The sequence below is a fragment of the Phalacrocorax carbo genome, chromosome Z, assembly GCF_963921805.1.
Source record: "Phalacrocorax carbo chromosome Z, bPhaCar2.1, whole genome shotgun sequence".
Lineage (NCBI taxonomy): Eukaryota > Metazoa > Chordata > Aves > Suliformes > Phalacrocoracidae > Phalacrocorax > Phalacrocorax carbo.
In genome coordinates, this window is record NC_087548.1 from 29903676 (window position 1) to 29923409 (window position 19734).

The 19734-nt window shown below is 41.6% G+C and overlaps 1 protein-coding gene across 5 annotated transcripts in view; it reads right to left on the reverse strand.

Annotated features, from left to right (window-relative positions):
* The window catches only part of FCHO2 (FCH and mu domain containing endocytic adaptor 2), a 104237-nt gene extending 88780 nt beyond the window's left edge, over positions 1 to 15457 (reverse strand). For 4 of the 5 annotated variants that reach the window (XM_064439075.1, XM_064439073.1, XM_064439071.1 and 1 more), the window contains exons 1-2: positions 13458 to 13544; positions 3532 to 3623 (exon numbers count right to left, since the gene is read on the reverse strand). In XM_064439075.1, coding sequence (XP_064295145.1) covers positions 3532 to 3623; positions 13458 to 13529 — 164 coding nt within the window. In that variant the 5' untranslated portion in view covers positions 13530 to 13544. Of the gene's footprint in view, positions 1 to 3531; positions 3624 to 13457; positions 13545 to 15312 lie in introns of those variants that run through there. The other variant, XM_064439076.1, reaches the window with a different exon arrangement.
* Positions 15458 to 19734: the final 4277 nt, after the last annotated feature.

The window sequence follows — 19734 nt, forward strand, 5'->3', positions numbered from 1 at the left end:
TAACCTCTCTCGATCTGCTGGCCACAATCCTTTCAATGCATCCCAGGATACTGTTGGCCTCCTTGGCCACAAGGGCACACTGCTGGCTCACGGTCAGCTTGCTGCCTACCAGCATTCCTGGGTCCTTCTCAACAGAGCCACTTTCCAGTAGTTCAGCCCCCAGCCTGTACTGGTGCATGGGGTTGTTCCTCCCCAGGTGCAGGACCTTGCACCCAGCTTGGTATCGTCAGTGAACTTGCTGAGGTTACACTCTATCCCATCATCCAGGTCATTGCTGAATATGTTGAACAGGACTGGACCCAAGACAGACCCCTGGGGAACACCACTAGTGACAGGCCTCCATCCAGACTCTGCTCCATTGATCACAGCCCTCTGAGTTCTGTTGTTGAGCCAGTTTTCTATTGACTTCACTGTCCCCTCATCCAACCCACACTTCCTTAGGTTGCCTGTGAGGATGCTGTGGGAGACAATGTCGAATGCTTTACTGAAGTCATGATAGACAACATCCCATCCACTCTCCTTTCATTGACCCAGCCAGTACGCCATCACAGAAGGCTATCAGGTTGGTCAAGCAAGGATATCTGTCTCCTCTACCTGTCCAACAGTTTTCAGTTTTCACTCTCCTATGTCTCCACTTCTGAAAAGAACAGCCAATATGTTCAAAAGTAATGGAAGGACAGACGTTAAGAAAGTTCCAATGTATGTAAGGTTAGTTTTCATATGGAACAGTGCAGAAAATCAGGTACATAAAAGTTAGGGCATAAAAACACTAGGTCTAGGAGGCTCCTAAAAAAGGCTATTCATCCTCTTAACATATTCTAGCAGAAAACAGTACTGCAAAAAAATATTCACACTATACTCTGTGGAAGAAGGAGGGGAAGAGATAACTGTGTGCAACATCTCTTCATTTCTTTGCAGTAAACAAAGATGCAAAATAGAACACGGTCAAGACAATTGGACTGTTGTAAACTACTGTTGAAGTACTGCCCAATCCAATTTATTCTGAAATCAAGAACTTGACCCGTGTGAATAGATGTGTGCTACTGAACGGTATTTATTTCCTAGGAAATCCACTGACATCCCAGAGTAACTTCACAATAGTAGTGTAGGGCTTCACTGCCTAGATATGGACACTCAAACATTTTCACTCAAGTGAGGATGCAAAACATTGAAGGTCCATCTATTTCTTTGAAACTGCAAACTATATGCCACAAACTACCACTAGCTTAGACTGACATTGATCAGTGACACACCCCTCCCTTGAAAAGTACCACCTATCACATTCAAATGCTTTTTTTACTGGCATACTGAGATGTATCAACAGAGCAGGGCTGAAAAAACACAATAGAACAGACAGGATACCAGGTTTAGTATCCTGATGGGAGAAGGTCACTGGAAAGGACTGAACTTACTGCTACTGGTCTGTACCACTGACAGATGTTTTCCAATCCCAGGGCATGTTGTTCTTAAGGAACTATACTTAAGCCTTGTCAAATAAATTAAATGCAGCACTAAGATTCTAGTCAATCTCAGTGTGTTAATGAGAACTGAATTTTTTCACATTTTTTACAAAAAATACTGTAAGATGGCTGCATCCTGATTCATGCATAAGAACAGAAAATAAATTTCTTGATATCTCATTGAGGGTAAAGTGCCCATGTGGATCCTCACGTATTCCTACGTGATCATTAATCTTTAGTCTTAAACGTTACTTAAACTTGTTTAACTGGGGCAAAAAACCAATTGTTGTCTCCTTGACAAATCACTAGAATTAATTAGCAGAAACTTCAGCTGAAACATTTAATATACAGAGGAAGTTCCAAATATTTTATCTATTGTTTGTGAAGGCACATCTCATTTAAAATTTAATTTAAATGAGCTGATAGATTGAAAAAAACTATAATGCCACATTCTTTTTACTAAGAATTTTGTGTAGAATGAACTGTCAAGTTTTATTTATGTTACTATTATAAAGCAAAGAATCCAAGCCAGAGAGAGCATCAAGTTATTTTTATCCTTTTACATACGACCTTTCACCCTAGGACCAGTAAAAATAAAATGAAGCATGCCCAAAGAATACAACATAAAGGATATAAGAAGCAGAGTGAGTGAGATAACTTCTGATCTAAATATGGACATACATCAAAATGCAACAGATGTAAAACTAAAAATTAAATGTGCCCAGGTGATGTACAGCTTCAGTCTATGATTTAGTGCTATAAAAACTGACTGATTCCAAGAATTAAAGCAGGTTTCAAAGGAAAGATCCAGGCACTCACAAAGATAACACAAGGCAAAAATTTATAACAGTCAATATTAAAAGTGCAAGCTTGTGAGGCTCTAATCATGAACAGTGTGATATTCTTCCACTCAGTCCAAACCAGGATTTCACTGGAACCCTGTCTCACTGCTTAACATGTTCTCTGGAACCAGGGATTCTTTGAAATGCCAGATTCCTTGGTTTGTGTAGTCCTTACAACAGGAGGCTACCCATCGCACAGACTCTAGAACTCACCCGTTTCTACTTAGTGGGAAGATTTTTGCCATTCTCTCCATTTTACTTTGAAGCTATGCAAACGTCAGTGCAACTGAGTCCCTACTGGATTTGTGGTGGCTACATTTTGTGGAAATTAAAAAAAAAAGTTCTTTCTTGAGATCTATTTGAGGCCAAAACTGAAATTTTGATGAAAAATTCCAGAAAACAAAGGCTATTTGTTTGGACAACTTTTACTGCAAGAAACCTTCACTGAAACAGGTCCTCAAATCAGACTTTTGCAAGTTTTTTCCGTGTGTCATCTTGTGTCACTAATTCAGTTACGACAAAATTCTGAAGCAGACTTATAATTTTGTCCAGAATGGAAATTCTTATGTTCAATGTAGCAGCAGCAGTCTTCTTTCACAAAGAAGAACTAAAATCAGCACTAGGTAATCTGTTTTGGAAGTCGTCACATCTGCAGATTTCAGTGCTATCCCGTCCATCTCATAGAGAAGAACCTGAGTTATTTTCTGCGTATTATTTTCTTGTGCCTATATATCACTCCCTTTTCTTCAAACTTAGTTTCTCAACATCTTAATCTGAAAGTATATATTTTTTTAATATTAGACTAGCAGTCACTAATTCCCTAATTGTACATCTATGGTCAAAAATTTTTAAGTCTGATAGTTTCTGCTTCTTTAAATTATTGCTTTTCTTCCAAACATGATGACAAATTGGGATTAATTTAAATAAACCGCTGGACAGCTAATGTGACACTAGGAGGGTCACACTAGAAGCACCACACAAGGTTTTACTCTTGTTCTTGAATTCAAACCTGAAAAATTAGGAGCTTAATTGATGTTGATGCTTAAGAGTCACTATTCAGTTCTAAGTGAATGGAATAAACCTAGATATTCTTGTAGGATATAAGAGATATTTTAAAATGCTCATTTATTTTTTATGTTTTTGCATGTTACTCTTAGACATAACAATAAACTTAAATAAAAACCACAAGCAGTATATTAAAGAGCCAGGATTACCAAGGATGAACTTACCTTTCTCTTATAAAGTCTGCTAAGTCCTTTGTTGACAAATGTCCATGTTTCATGTTGTGATAGAGGACATCAAAGCCATTGTTCCTTTCCCCCTAAAGATTAATAATAAGAAATTAGAACTATGAAATACAACATGCTAAAGCAATTATAACACATAAACCCTATGCATTTTAATAACTGATGAAGTTCCATGAAATGAATGATTTCTAATGCTTCAGCTTTTTATCAATTGTTGATAGTTCCCTTCAATCCCCTACATGTATAACAAACTAAAATCACCTCAGCAGCTACTACTACCCTTCAAATGGCAACTCTATTACATATTTCTAGGTTATATTCAAAGCCATTTCTTTTCTAGATTTCTATGAGACTTTTCTTTCTCATCCCATCTTATTAAACACACACTTAATATTGTACTGTCTTCATTCTCTCATATCTTTCATTATTTTCCATAAAATAAAATTTGCAATTTGGGATCACTGGATATCCTGCCTCTCCAGTTCTTCACACTTCATATCTCTTCCTCTGTTTTTTTGTAAAATTGGTAAAAAAAACCCCAAAACAAAACACTAATCTCTTTCTTCTCACAGTTAACTTCCCTTCATCTATTCTTAAGTTTAGTTTTAAAACTTAAAACATTTTCCAGTAAGGTGTACCTCGCCATTAAAACTGAGACACTGCCCTAAACAGTGATTAATAAACTCAACCAGCTTATTACCTCTGGCTGAACTTCCCCTGGACCGGAGAAAGCAACAATAGAAATGAAAGGAAGGCGAGGCAAGGCACAGCATAATAGCACTGCTATTATAATAAAAGCTTTCCTGTCAAACTATCCGTTTTCCTCCTCCCTTCCAAAAGCTTCAGATCCATAATGCTGCTGCTACAAAAGACAGAGAGGCGTGCCCTCAGGAAAGCTGCACGCATGTTCAGAGTGAAAGGGAAAGAAGGATGGGAAGCAGAATTCTGTACTTTTCACAACAGCACCTCTACTTCTCCAGCGAGAGGAGCCTGAGGATTTGGTCATGCACCCCTCCAAACATTTCCATCCTTTTTGTTCTGGAAAAATTTGTTTGTACAGCCATAAGGCGCACCTGATCGGTGAAATTATACAGCTGAAAAATAAAGCTGGCAAATAAAAATAAAGATCAGTGATCTAGATCACTATGAGGACACAAACAGCTGCACTGATCAGCAGAAGGGGTAGGAGCAAGGAGAAGGCAGGCAGGGATCTGGAAACGTACATGGAAGCAGCCAGGGGTGGATGGAAGAACTTCACAGCAGCCATGGCAGTAGGCCCACTTCTGTGAAGTGTTTTTACTGCACCAGATAATACAACAGTCTTATCAATAATGTAGCAAGTTGCCTTAAAGGACACCATGCACAGAAACATAAACTTACAGATAACAGACGACTGCAAGCAATTTGAGTGAGATTACTAGCCAGGATTATTTGTTCTACTTCTTCCAAGCATTGGGGAAAACAAAACCAAACAAATGAAAACACACTTATAAAATCACAGTTCCTAAAGTTGCACTAAGTATTATCTTGAAAAAGTTAATAAAAATGCAGATCGGTTTAGCATAAGTGCAATTACAGAAAGGTCTGTAAGAAGTACAAGCAGTACAAGCAGAACTAAATTTAAAACATAAAAATACAGCAAACTCTAAAAGGACTATCTACAGAGCAAGGCTTTTATAAGTTTGAAAAATAAAAGAAGGATAAGAACACCAATTAGCAGGAAATGTAAAATATTTTTTTTAGATGTTGTCTTACTCTTTCAAGTACCAGTCTCAACAGCTTCAATTCCCTTTCACTCCTGTCTAATAATTCTTCCTTGCACTTTGAAGCCCACAATAATTTTGACTACCAGTGCACTAACGGGTAGCTTAACCTTCTGTATTTATTCAATATTAACCCTGAATGTCACCACATTGGATAAACAGCAGAATAACTCTATAATTAAGACCTCACCAATATTTTCAACTAAAATACAAATAAAATTCTTATTTAACTACTCCAAAGTTGTTACTTTATCTGAATTTGGAGATAGATGTTTAACAAATAAGCATTAGGCATTTCCTTCAGAAAAACTAACAAAATTCTCCTTTATGAATGTTTTCTCCCTTTGCCTTGAGGTGTTTCTTCTAGCTAAACCAAGACATAGATCAAAATGTGCTGAACACAGACTGCTTCTAAACTTTTTTAAAATCAACTTTTCATAATGTCAGCTTTAATGGGGACTTCTTTATACTGGAGCTCCATAAATTTCCTGCCACTTCAGAAACACAGGAAAGGTAGCATAGCCATGACCCAGCCTCTGACTTCAGCCTTCCTGATGGCTGATAATCTATCAGAAATGGAACTTTGCAAACCCTTGGAGAATGCAATGAGCCAGAACAACCAATTCCCATCATCATCTTGTTCCCTAAGTGTAACTGAAGGTTACTGCAAAGGAACTCATTTTTTCCACTTAAATTAAGTTTTCTAATCAGTCCTACTCTTTTTCCTGACCTCACATTTCATAGCAGAAAGCACAACAGAGAAACAGAACAGAGTTTAAAAGAGTCTCCTGAAAGCCACATCTTTTATACACTATCAATAGCTATCAGAGGCTAAAAGGCTACGTGAAAAATATATTAAGATTTAAACAAAGCAGCAAATCCAAAGCAGACTCTCAGATTTGAAGGCCTATGTGGTTTAAGCTTGGCACAACTAGAAGATATGTTTTCACCTGTGCATATAATGCCAAGTGTAGCCTATCTTACCGCTATCAGGCTCTACCTATAAGCACAAAAATCTAGACTTCAAAACTGTTCAATAATTTACACAATCAAGAGTTCTGATGATTAACCTGATCACAATTCTGTAAATTATGTTATCATCTACTCATGATTGGAGAGTTGTATGTACCTCTGTCAAATTAAGTATGGTATCTCAGTGCAGGAAGCAGATATTTTTCTGCTTAGGAAAAGCTATATGGCCTATCCACAACTCCTTCATTAAGTAGTTATTTTCATGAAGAGTAGGTCAAATAATTCATGCTATTAAGCATCAGAGCTAAGGCTCTGTATTTAGGATAAAGACAGAGAGGCATGCTGTGGCCTAGAGGAAAATAGTTCAATTTACAAAGCAGGTATTCTCTTACATGGACATATGCCATCACACTGTTTGTGTTTTGGTTGGTTTTACTCAACACCTGCCCCTCCCCACACACATTGTACAAATTCATTACGTAGCCAATTTTTCTCCTTTAAGTGTTTTTACCTGCTCCTTCCTCGTGGCAACAGTAATAGTTGGGATCACTAAAACACCAGTACTGGCCCACTTAAAAATAAATAAATGCCGCACATAGCAGAGGGAACTGATGAGACCTTTACTCCCTTTCAGAAGCAATTACCATCCACTGCTATGACAGACAGAAAAGTTGGATACAGATTCTTCTAGAAGTTGCATCTTGGAGAAAGAGGAACCTCTGTTGTCACATATAACATCAGGATCTATGCGACAGACTTCCAAATCAGCTTGAAAGAGCATTTGTCATTTCATAGGTAAAACACCATCTCCTGAGGATGATCCCATCATTACTCAACAGAAAACAACTGTAAAATTCTATGAGAATTAAAGAAAATGAAGTGGTCCCCTCTCCGCACTTTGAAGTTCATTAGCAGTTCTCTCCTTCCCTAGAGCTAACAAAAATCTCTTCAGAAGCTGGTGTTCTTGTTGAGGTTTCCCATTTTACACTGCTGTAAGAGAGGTCTTTTGTGTATATAGTATAGATATTTCCTGAGAGCAAGCCATAAGAGGAAACATGGCTTCAAATACAAGTAAACAGGTCACTTAAATAAGCCTACAATGAAGCATTACCGACCAACTCTGCATACAAAATAAATTAAGTCACGGAAATCGAGGGCAGGCAGTCCTTCCACTTCCCTTCATCAAGAACTAACTGCAATGATTTTCTCATGGAAATGAAAGTTACCCTGTCAGCAAATGTAAAGTCAGAATTCAGCATTTCCATGACTTGTGCATAACAGGAAACAGATTACAGGAACTCTGTTTTTCTGAACTACTTAGACTTAGAAAATTTTTAAGAATAAGTTTATTTGTTGCATATGAAGATGATTCTGAATTTAAAACCTACATTTGGTAAAACAGCCAGAAAATTCTGGGCAATTTGCAGCAGTATTTAATTCCTAGGTTTCTAATCATATTGTATGAGTGCAAGCTTTGTATACTTCAGACTAAAACTGTTCAACATTAACGTCTAAACGTGTAAAAAGTTAATACTCTGTTGCCCTACTCGAATTGAAATTGGCCAGAGATATAAAGAACTGCAGGAGAGGGTTCCTCAGGTACGTAAGCAGCAAGCAGAAACAGAAGGAAAATACTGGCCCACTGTTAAGCAGAAGAGGTGAATTAGTTACAAACAATGCTGAAAAGGCAGAGATTCTCAACACTTTCTTCACCTCTGTCTTTATCGGCACTGTTGCATCCCAGGCCTTGGGAACAAAAATCCAGGTTGGTGCAAACACAGACCCACCACCAGTGAAGGAAGAGTTGTTATGTGAGCTATTACAGGAGCTTGACACCTACAAATTGGTGGGCCCTGACAATATCCACCCGACGCTGTTAAGAGAGCTGGAAGACATCATTACAAGGCCACGCTCCATGCTTTTTGAGAAGTGGATGTTGAGGGACATCCCGGAAGACTGGAAGAAGGCTAATGTCACCACCATCTACAAGAAAGGCTTAAAGGAGGGTCCAGGAAATTATAGGCCCATCAGTCTTGCTTCAATCTCTGGGAAAGTTATGGAACGAATCCTCCTGGGGGCCATCACAAGTCAAATGAAGCACGTGACTGGGAAAAGCCAGCACGGACTCACCAAGGCCAAATGGTGCTTGACAGGCCTGATTGCCTTCTACAGCAAAGTGACCTACTTGGTTGATGTGGGGTGAGCGGTGGACATTGTCTATCTGGATTTCTCTAAGGCTTTGATATGGTTTCCCACAGCCTCCTCCGAGAGAAACTGCTGTGTTACAGTCTAGAGAAGTGGTCTGTGCAGTGGGTGGGGAACTGGCTGACAGGCCGCACCCAAAGGGTGGTGATAAATAGCTCCTTTTCCAAGTGGCAACCTGTCACCAGTGGGGTCCCCCAGGGATTTATACTGGGCCCAGCGCTGTTTATTATGGTCATAAGTGATCTGGAAAATGGGATCAAGTGTAGCCTGATGAAGTTTGCAGGTGACACCAAGTCGAGTGGGGAAGTGGATGCCTCATAAGGGAGAGCCACCCTGCAGAAAGACCTGGATAGGCTGGAAGAGTGGGCCAGCAAGAAGTTCAACAAGGACAAGTGTAAGGTCATGCACCTGAGGAAACATAATCCGGGAGTGCAGCACAGACTGGGATCCACCTGGCTGGAGAGCAGCTCTGTGGAAAGGGACCTGGGGGTCCTGGTGGGCAGAAAGCTCAGCATGAGCGAACAGCGTGCTGCTGCAGCCAAGAAGGCCAACGGGGTGCTGGGTTGCATCAAAAAGGGCATCGCCAGCAGAGAGAAAGAAGTCGTCATCCCACTCTGCTCAGCACTTGTCAGGCCACACCTGGAGTACTGTGTGCAGTTCTGGTCCCCGCTATACAAAAAGGATGTGGATAGGCTGGAAGGGGTCCAGAGAAGGGCCACCAAGGTGATCAAAGGACTGGGAAGCTGCCATACGAGGATAGGCTGGGAGAACTGGGTTTGTTCAGCCTTGTGAAAATGAGGCTTAGAGGGGATCTCATCACCATGTACCAGTACTTAAGGGGTAGCTACAAAGAGGGTGGAGACTCCGCTTTTCACAAAGAGTCACGTGGAAAAGACGAGGGGTGATGGGCCCAAGTTACTCCTGGGGAGATTCTGACTGGACACAGGAGAAAAGTTTTTCATATTGAGGACAGTCACCCATTGGAATAATCTCCCCAGGGAAGCGGTGGATTCCCCAACACTGGACATGTTTATGACTCAAATGGACAGGGTGCTGGGCTGCCTTGTCTGGACCATGCTTTTGCCAAGTAAAGTTGGACCAGGTGGTCCTTGAGGTCCCTTCCAAACTGGTATTCTACAATTCTATGATTATAGCACTGTCTTTTCACCCAGTATAAACAAATGTTTCTTAATTATTATGATGATTCTGAAGTTCCCATGACTGGTCAGAAAGGTACTACTTGTTTAGCTAGCGTAAGAAGCAAGGAAAGGACCAGTCCAAATACTGTTTTCACAGCAAAACTAATCATATGAGACAATAAAAGGCACAGGCACATTTTGATTTTCATCAAACTTCAGAAGCTTGATGAAAGAAGTTCAGACAAAGTTTGAATTTTTCTACCTAAGTTCAGCAAGTAAAGAAACATTTGACAATAAGCGAATTACTGTAATTTCAAGTGACTTTTAGAATACACATTAGCAGTTGTTAAGCAGGCACAATCATTCCTTCAACCTTTTAAACATGGCCACATCACCACATTACAAAGAAGAAATGGAACAGACTAAGAAAACTGGACTTTTGATTATAAATTATTTAAGTCATAACCTACTTAATCCTCGTTTTAATATAGCCTACCAAACCCCCACTTATTCTCCAGGAAACAGGCAGACAAATATCCAAACTGCAGCAGTTGGAAGTGGAACTCCAACTTAATTACAGGATTTCTTTTTAACCATAAAAAAGTTTAGGTCCCTAATATACTTCAAACTGTCATAAAGTGAAAACTGGATAATATCCAAATTACGTTTCCAAGTCCTAGTTATACCTTACAACTGCCTTTGGCAAACATGATATATCAATGAAATATGACCAGTGCCCCCGCTCCTAGTTAGACAAATGCTACACAGTAAAAGTCTAGAAAAGAATGAATGCGAGAAATAGAATCACTTCCACTTTTGGGGTGAAAATAGAAAACATTTGTATCCTTTGACCCTTGTTTTGGTGAAGTCTGGAGTAGCTGTCCTACAACTAGTTTTACACTTAAATTACTCTCATGCTTCTCTGTCAGATATGAGTTTGGAAAAATGACACCCCTGATCAACAGATTATACATGCAAGAATCCTAATACAGATGAACTATAGTAGCATCAAAGTTGTTTTGGTAAAAATATTTTGTATTAAGAAAATTCCAGAGTTGCACTGATATGCCAAGTAATAACTGTAGAAAATGCATAATGGGAGGCAGGGGAGTGCAATTAATTTATCCATTAATGTACACATTTTAGTGCAAGAGAACAATAGAGACTGAGCATTCATTCCTGTAATTCTAAAATGAAAGTTCCAAATATTAACCAAAACCAATCTTTTCTTTACCCACACACTTCGTAAGACCTATACTACTCATTAGGGTTTGTCCATTTGTATGAGTGAATGAAAAGAAGTCGACGGTGAAGCAGTAACATTTTAAAGAAATGAGGCAATTTAAATTCTTCTAGCTCCACAGATACGTTTTTCAGAGCAACTAAAATGAATTTACATTGTTGCTATTTTCTTCAAACTGTTACTCCTTGTTGAAGTTTCAAATAAGTAACGTGTTTCATCCTTTCCACCTAGGCAATTATTTACTTTAATGGCCCCTGCACACATGAAAATACTCCTGTTATTAATGTTATGGTGTTACATTTTTGAAAGCTAGCTATCAGTAAATCTCCATTTCTGAGTGTCTGAAAGAGCTACAGAAAAATTGAGAGCATCAAAACATGGGAAAAAGCAGTCACCTGATGTTTACACAGGCAATGTATCTTCTTCAGTTCTGAAAGTTTTCAGAAGTTTGAACACAAAAGCAAGCTGGCAATTTCAATTTCCTTCTTCCAGCTTCAATAAATCAAATAAAGATCAGCTCCAGAGAAGATCTACGCATATGAGGAAGGACAGACATTTTCCTCTATATCTACATAATTAAAAATATTTCCTGAACAGAAGATGGAAAGTTGTTGACTCATGCTAGATGTACACACGCAGAGGGAGGAGACTAAGCAAATATTGCACAACAGCTCTCCTGAAACTGAGCATCCAACTGTATGCCAAGCAGAAGAGTAGCACTGCGTAAACATATGAATGAAACTCCAGATGGAAGCATGACAAGTCTCAGTGTTACTCACATCGTGTAAGTGCATCAGACAATACATCTCACTAGAGCAAGCCTCTTCACAAAGCTAAGATTATTAACCCTGGATACTGCCAGCCCTTACATGTTAGGAAAGCTCTTGAAAAGAAAGGAATCCTCCTCACAGCCATTTTCAAAAGCTGCAGGTAACACAAGCAACTAAAAAGATAAAAGGAATTCATCAAAGCCTATTTAAACACACATTTTGATATCCCAAAACTTCCAGATTTACCAAGCACAGTATTACACAGAGTAGCTTCAGCTATACAGAGAAATTACAACAGTTTAATCAAATTAATTTAAAACAATTAATAAACAAACACCAACTGGCTTAAACAGCTTATTTTTGTTGACTTGACATAGTTTAATAGACTCACAATTAACAAAAGCATCACCTGCACCAGTCAGTTTAAAGACAATGTCAAAGCTTACGCAACACTTCCTAAGCAGTGCTAAGAATACAGTAAGTCAATGATAACGAATGCTTTTCATTCTGCTGTACCAGTACGAGTGTACTCAAAGTGACCAAATGTAGCTATGTATAATGGAAATAACTTATGAAAATGTTCCCTTTAAATTTCATCATTGTTTTGATGTAGCACATGCATAGCAGCAAGCACCCAATGTTTTATGACAACATCCTAATTAGGAGTTCGGAATGTTTGGCCACGTGACCTGAATGCCTGAAACCCAGTCATAAGAATCAAAGCCATTTATAGCCTGTACTACTAGTTCATAATTTTTCATACCACAAAAAAACGTAACTGTACCCTACTGACTTTGAAAACTGCTGCTCTAGAGCTGTGCTCTACTAGCTGACCCCTGTGTTTTTCAAGTGATACTAAAATTTTTCAAGTGACAGTACAGGTCTCTGTACTTTGACTTTACACATCATGAAAACAGTCTTGTTTATCTCTCAATGACCTCTTAGAAGCCTATAAAACATCAATTTTTCTTACAGTCTCTAAAAAAAGGAAAAAATTCAACTATTCATACTTTTAAAAGCAGTACAAGATGAAAGTCTCACAATAAGCCTCAAAACTATTACAATAAAGAAGCTAAGATTTGTTGTTTACATAAGCACTTTTAAGAAGTTCTTAACAGACAGTAGCCTGGATTGAGACACATTCAGATACATGTCACTCCTCTTTTCTGAAGAAATCAGTTAAGTCGCTCAAGTTCCTGACGTCTTTTCCTATCACTTAGAGCAAATTACCAAACCAGGACAGAGCATCCCACTACTCAAGATCCAGACCTCCATTTCCAATGCATCATTTCAGCTGCAAATTAATGATAGCATATACATCCAATAAATATTAATTGCATTTTGGATTAATTTTCACATCAGTGCTTTAGAAAGTATAGTTATCCCATTCTATAGGTGACAAAAACATTTTGCCTGGTGTTACCCAGTAGGCAATGCAAAAGCAAGAAAGAGAAGACAATCCTTCTGAAGTTCTACACAATACCACCTTTCTTTCTCCTTATGGATTTCTCTTTGTTATTTTTAGTTGGTATGCATTCAGTGCATTTTAACAGCAATCTTCTAATTTCCATATTAACTTTCTCACCACGTCTCAAAGTGTATATCGCTTTTATCCCAAGTCTTCCAAAGCACTGCAGTAACAATTCCGCACAATAACGTATTCAGAAAAGTTAGTAGAAATAGAGAAGCCTAATGATTCAAAATGCACAAACCTATTAGATATGCTTCGTTCTGAGGATATACAGAAAGTCAATACTTTCTGGCTGTAAAAATCCATCATATTTAGACACTACAGTTAATCTTGAAAGATATTTACCCACAACAGCAAAGAAGGAGCAGTTGCTGTTCCTTTTTGTTTTACTTCTGCACAAAATAAAACCCTGTCCATGGTATTACAAAGGTTTCTCAGTCAAGTTAAAGACCCCGTCTAATGTCCTTGTCATCACTGCAAGACAAACAAGAAGAATACGCTTGTCCTTCTTTGGGCTGTTTTTTGGAGGTAGGAGAAAAACGTGCACCAACAGAACAAAACCACCTTCTCCTGGCACTCATTACTGACCCACACTAGAAGTTTCGCCAACTGAGCTACAGGGCAGAGACTTTGTAAAGCAGAAAGAGAGAATGGGAAGTTTGGGTAGATGTCTACTACCTCGTATTTGCTGGTAGCATTTGTGAAGACACAGAGAGGGAAAGAGAATGTATGGGAATGGCCCACTGCCTTCACTGATTTAGGAAAATTGACTTCCTAACGAAATAAAATATAACCGATCAGAAAAACAGTTAAACGAACATACCATAGTCCATAATGTAGCTAAATAAATAAAGTGTTTGATTTCAGTTGAGATAGCTGAATAAAAAAATTCCATTTAATCTTAGGAGGAGACGGTAACTTTTCCAATGAAAATTAGGTTTTTTATATTCAAACATCATTTTTATAAAAGATAAAAAATTTCCACGTATCAGTTTAATACTGATCTCCCACCCTGAGGCTTCAAATTAAGCAGATTTGAATGCCGAGAGAGCAAATCTAGTATCTCCTTTCATTAAATTTTAACATTCTGTCAAAAGCAAAACTTAAGAGTCAAAATTAAATACAATGCTGCAAACAGAACTTGAAATCTGTCTTAAGCTATGCTGCGTATTCAAGAATGCTATTTGTGAAATTAGTTCTCCCTAAGCGTTAAGGATAACTGTTGCTTACACAGAAAAAAGGCAGGCATCTAAAAGGTATTTTATCTTTTTGCTTGCTTCTTTCAGCCTCAACAAATAGCCATTTATATGTTTCCCCTACTAGCTGGTAGAGAGGCACGTTAAAAATTAAACGTGCAGCAAAGAAATAGCGACATTATCAACAGCCTGATGACTACAAGAACACTTACTTTAATGTTTCAGACCAGCTGTGGTCACAATGAAAACCAGTCTCATTTCACGCAAGGCTCGATAATAATAAAAACCCAGATTTCAATTTTTTCTTCACCTATATCTACCCACTAAAACCCGTGCATAGCTGCGCAGAAGTGACCGGTAAATCGCGTTTCTGGAACAGGCTGGGGCGCCTCTTGTTCCGCCGGCTGGCTGCCGTTCGGGCTGTCCCTTCTGACATGCAGGCACGCACAAGCGAGCGCTACAAAAGCGCAACGCGGCGAGGGGCGTGATACAACTGCTAAGCCGTTAGAGCCGGTGCTATTCCCCCAAACGGCGGCATTGTTCGGGAGGCTGGGCGAGGAGAGGTCGGACCGCAGCCCCCGCCTCAGCCCCGCGCCCCCCGCCGGGACCCCCGCCCGCCGGCTCTCCCGCTCCCCTCCGCCCACCCCCACGGCCCGGCGGCCTCCCCTGCCCCGCCGCCCCTCCCCGGCGGAGCCCCGCGGGAGGCGGAGGGCCGGGCCGGGCCGGGCCGGCGCCGTGCTCCCCTCGCCCCGCCGCCCGCCTGCCCGGCCGAGGACAGGCAGGCGGGGTACACCCGCTTCCCCCCGCGGCCCGGCCCGGCCCAGTCCCGGGCGGCCCGCGACGGGGCGGAGGGACGGCGGCAACCACCATCGCCCCCCGCTGCCGCCGCGCCCCCCGCGGCAAGGCCCCGGCCCAGTCCCGGGGGCGGCGCAAGAGCCGAGGCTGCTCCGGCAGAGGGGGACCCGGGCTGCGTCGTGCCCATTTCATCCGCGGCGCTTCCCTACCCAGAAGCTCTCCACGAAGTACGCCATCATCACCCCGCCGCCCCGGCCACCGGTGAGCCGGGCCCCGGGCGCCTACAGCCGCCGAGTCGCGACGGAGGAAACGAGCGCCGCCGCGGCGCGCCGCCCTTCCCGTCCGGGAGCGACCGCCTCCCCCAGCCTCCCCCCGCCTCCCCCCGAACCGCCCCGCCCCGCCCCGCGCCGCCCCTCCCCTCCCCGCCGGTCCCCGCTCCGCGCATGCGCGGCCGCCGCCGGCCGCACCGCCTCCCGCGCATGCGCGCAGCCTCCCGCCCTCCCGGGCCCAGCCCGGCGGCGCATGCGTAGAGGGGCGGTGCGCTGTAGTTACCCCGTGCCGGCGGCACCGGGCGGGCGGGCGGTCCTTCCCCGCCGCCTCCTCGCACCCGGCCCGCCGGGGAGCCGCGGCTCGCCGCAGGCGGCAACTCCAGTCCGCGGCGAGGTGCCGGCCCGCGAGCGGAAGCACCCTCATCTGTAGAAACACGGGCACAGTTGCAGAGGGCAGGCTCCGAAATCTCGAGTAAAACCCCCTCAAACGTGCCTACTAACCGCAAGGGAACAGCTACAGCTAGGGCGTGCTGCAGCGCACGGGGGAGAAGAGTTTCGTCCTCTTCGAAGTGGCTTCACCTCCAAGCATCCTTCCAGCCAAGGAGGATAAGATCCTTCAAAGCAGGCGATGACTGGTCCTGCTGGGAGCGTTGCTGGTAAAGCCTAACTTATCCTCCCACCTGCCTCCCCTCACAGGCTTCTCCAGTTCCAGTAGCATGCTCCTAAACCCAGTATGCTTAGTCTAAAGACAAAGAGCCTGGAGAAACCGTTCACTTCAAACCTTCATTTTCTTCCATAACTGTTCAGCTTCCAGCCCCTTCATTTCCTTGATGTAGGTTATTAGCCAGTGGGGGTGGTGCTGACAGCTGGACTAGAACACAGTCGCTCAAGAGCTGCCGGTGGCCAGTCTCTACCTGGAGCATGGCTTTTCGGTGAGGGTGTTCTTAACGACAGAGTCAGCACCACCAGGATCTTTCTGGGACACCAGGGAGTTCCATTTATACCTTAATGAGATGATTCCTTCCCCAAAAGAGCAGTTAGGTTTTTCTTACTGACTAGAAATAGAAGGCCAGGTCTGAACAGTGACATGAGGGGCTACAGCTTGTTGTCCTACACAAACGTGGTAAGCGCTTTATCCAAACTTTATTGTGTTGTTAGCGCAAAACTTTGCCCAAGATGCAAAAGGTAAGAAGCAGATATTTTGTGGTGGGTGTTCAAGGTCCTCCTGTCCCCTTCACAGAACTGCAATCTGTTCTAGTTTGAAAATCTCTCCTGCCTCCACTTTAATTCTGACGTCCTTTGGCTTTTATTCACCAAGATAAGAGGTAAGGCATGGAGCAGAACTTTCGAGTCATCCCTAAGAATCTGATGGATTCACCAACTTATGTCAAATTTATGCCAATTAAAGACTTCTGTGAAAGCCAAATGGTTAAGAAAAATGTAGTTCAGACGTTTACAGAGCACTAGAATTTCATTAGGCAAAAATCATAGAATGGTTTAGGTTGGAAGGGACTTCGGAGAGGACATCTAGTCCAACCCCCCTGCCAAGGGCAGGGACATCTTCAACTAGATCAGGTTGCTCAGAGTCCGATCCAGCCTGACCTTGAATGTTTCCAGGGATGGGGCATCTACCACCTCTCTGGGCAGCCGGTGCCAGTGTTTCACCACCCTCACTGTAAAAAATTTCTTCCTTATATCCAGTATAAATCTACTCTCTTTTACTTTAAAACCATTGCCTCTTGTTCTGTCACTACAGACACTTGTAAGAAGTCTGTCTCTCTTTCCTACAATCCCCCTTTAAGTACTGAAAGGCGACAATAAGGTCCCCCAGAGCCTTCTCTTCTCAAGGCTGAACAACTCCAACTCTCTCAGCTTGTCTTCATAGGAGAGGGGCTCCAGCCCTCGGATCATTTTTGTGGCCCTCCTCTGGACCCGCTCCAACAGTTCCATGTCCTTGCTGTGCTGAGGGCTCCAGAGCTGGATGCAGCACTGCAGGTGGGCTCTCATCAGAGCAGAGTGGCAGAATCACCTCCCTTGACGCTGCTTTTGATGCATTCCAGGATGCAGTTGGCCTTCTGGGCTGCAAGCGCACAAGAACCCCCAAGTCCTTCTCCGCAGAGCTGATCTCAATCTTGACATACCCCAGCCTGTATTAATACCGTGATTTGCCCCAAACTAAATATACTGGCTAGGGCAAACAAGATAGCCAAGTCTGTATTCTTCATAGCAATAAGTCAGTGTGATTCATTCTGCTTCACAAAATTTCAACTACCTTAACAAAGATACTTTCATGGAAGATGAACAATGTAATTCTAAACCAATATTACAGTCATTGGTATCTGACTATAGCTCTAGTCCATCTCTTCCTCTAGCTCCATGGTAAGTTTAGGAGTTGCTTTTTTTCTAGCAATGTTCTCCTAAAGTTACAGTATATGCAAAGTTTGCAAAGTTGTTGATGCGAAGACAGAGAAAACTTCTGGAACCCTTTTACAGTAAAAATTTCTTAGAAGTCCAAAGACACTTAGATTTACATCTCCCTCTTTTGTTAATAATTGTAAGCATGCATACCACGTTTCTAGACAATAACAACATGGTATAGGACTACATTTAAGAAAAATCTGTTTACTTGGTATAAGAAATCAGTTTGCATTATGATCTGAAGAAAGATATGAACATAATTGTCATGGCTTAACCTGGCAGGCAGCTAAAAACCACACAGACACTTGCTTAAACCCACCCACCCCCAGGGGGAGTGGGGAGAGAATTGGAAGGACAGAAGTAAGAAAACTTGTGGGTTGACATAAGAACAGTTTAATAACTAAAACAACAACAGCAATAATAATAATAGAAGCAGCCATGGCATTATCCAGTCAGTGTTTCTACAGTTTTTCAGTCATGCTTCTTGCATAATAACCAGCAGCAGGTATTAGCAGGTATCAGCACTCAGTATCTTACATTTGAATTTAAAATTCCATGTAAAGAAGCATATGGAGGTGTGATGGGGAGGCGATTTTATGGGCTGGGTCAATATCCAGCCAGTTTATTAAGGTCATTCTAGAAGGTGGCAAACTTGAAGCTGATGTGCACGTGAGACTTAGAGATTATAAGACCAGCTAAACACAGGACTTAAAGGCAAAGACTGATGCTCCATCATATTCAAAATAAATTGTTAGATATATTAGGAAAGGAACAGAGAACCTCCATTTGCAAACCTCTGTGTGTGGGCACCTCTACCACAAATGCTGTGCACAGTACGGATATGCACTATCCTAAAAAAACTACCAACCAGAAAACCCCCAAACCCAAAAAACCACCTCACCTCCCCCAGTAAAAACCCCAGAAGACTGAGATAAAAGCAACAAAGAAGAATCCAAGATATGGGAACTAGCATCCAAGTAAACTAGAATTCTTCAGGCTGGAAAGATATCAAAATCAGAAAGGATATACAGAATTCATGAGTAAGAAAGAACAGAGAGGATTAGTTAAAAATTAAAAATACATCTTAATGAAAGCACAAGCAGAGAATTCAGTCAAGCTAGAAGGAACAGGAAACTGGACAAAGTCTCTAGGTTTCTCTAGATAGAGAAACCCATAACAGATTACTAAATACAAAGACACTATCATGTATTCTGGAATTGCCTGATCTGCAAGTTAGTGAAGCCTATGAAAATACTTTGCAATAGTGTCATATGTAGTACTTTAATCTTATCCTCTTCCCCAGGTATTGGTTGCCAAGGGCAGGATACTGGGTTAGGTAGACTTTGTTTTTCCTAGTACAATTGTTCTTTTGTTTTCCTGGTGTAATGGGGGTGGGCAGAAAAGAACGTTATTTTGATAGCCATAAGTACACAGTGAGTCCTGTATAATAAAACAAACATTCCCATTGCATACTTTCAGAAGTTTTCATGTAAGATCCAAGTAGTTTTCTGAATTACTATTTTTTTAGTAGAGAGATATGAAAGCAATTCCACTCCCATTTTTTATGATCTACATGAGTGTAAGGTTAAAGAACTGCAACAGCAAACCTCATGGGAAAGGTATGAAGAACTACAGAGACTTCTTGGCTATCCTAGTTAAGTTAAATTTCTTGAATATAATCCTAGTTTTTGAAAAATGATGCCATTTGGCATTAACGAGCATTGCATACATGTAAAAGGAAGTATTTAGCTCTTAGTTCCCCTCTCAGAAAAGCATCCCTGATTCTGCAGTTTGCTTTCTGCATCTCAGTTTACTCATCCTCCCATATTTCCAGCTTCCAGCTTTGTAAGTGTTAATATGAACTTATTTTCAACAATCGGTTCTTTTAAAGGGTGAAGATCATCTAGATGTGGCATTCTGTACACCAAGTTGTTACTTTAAATA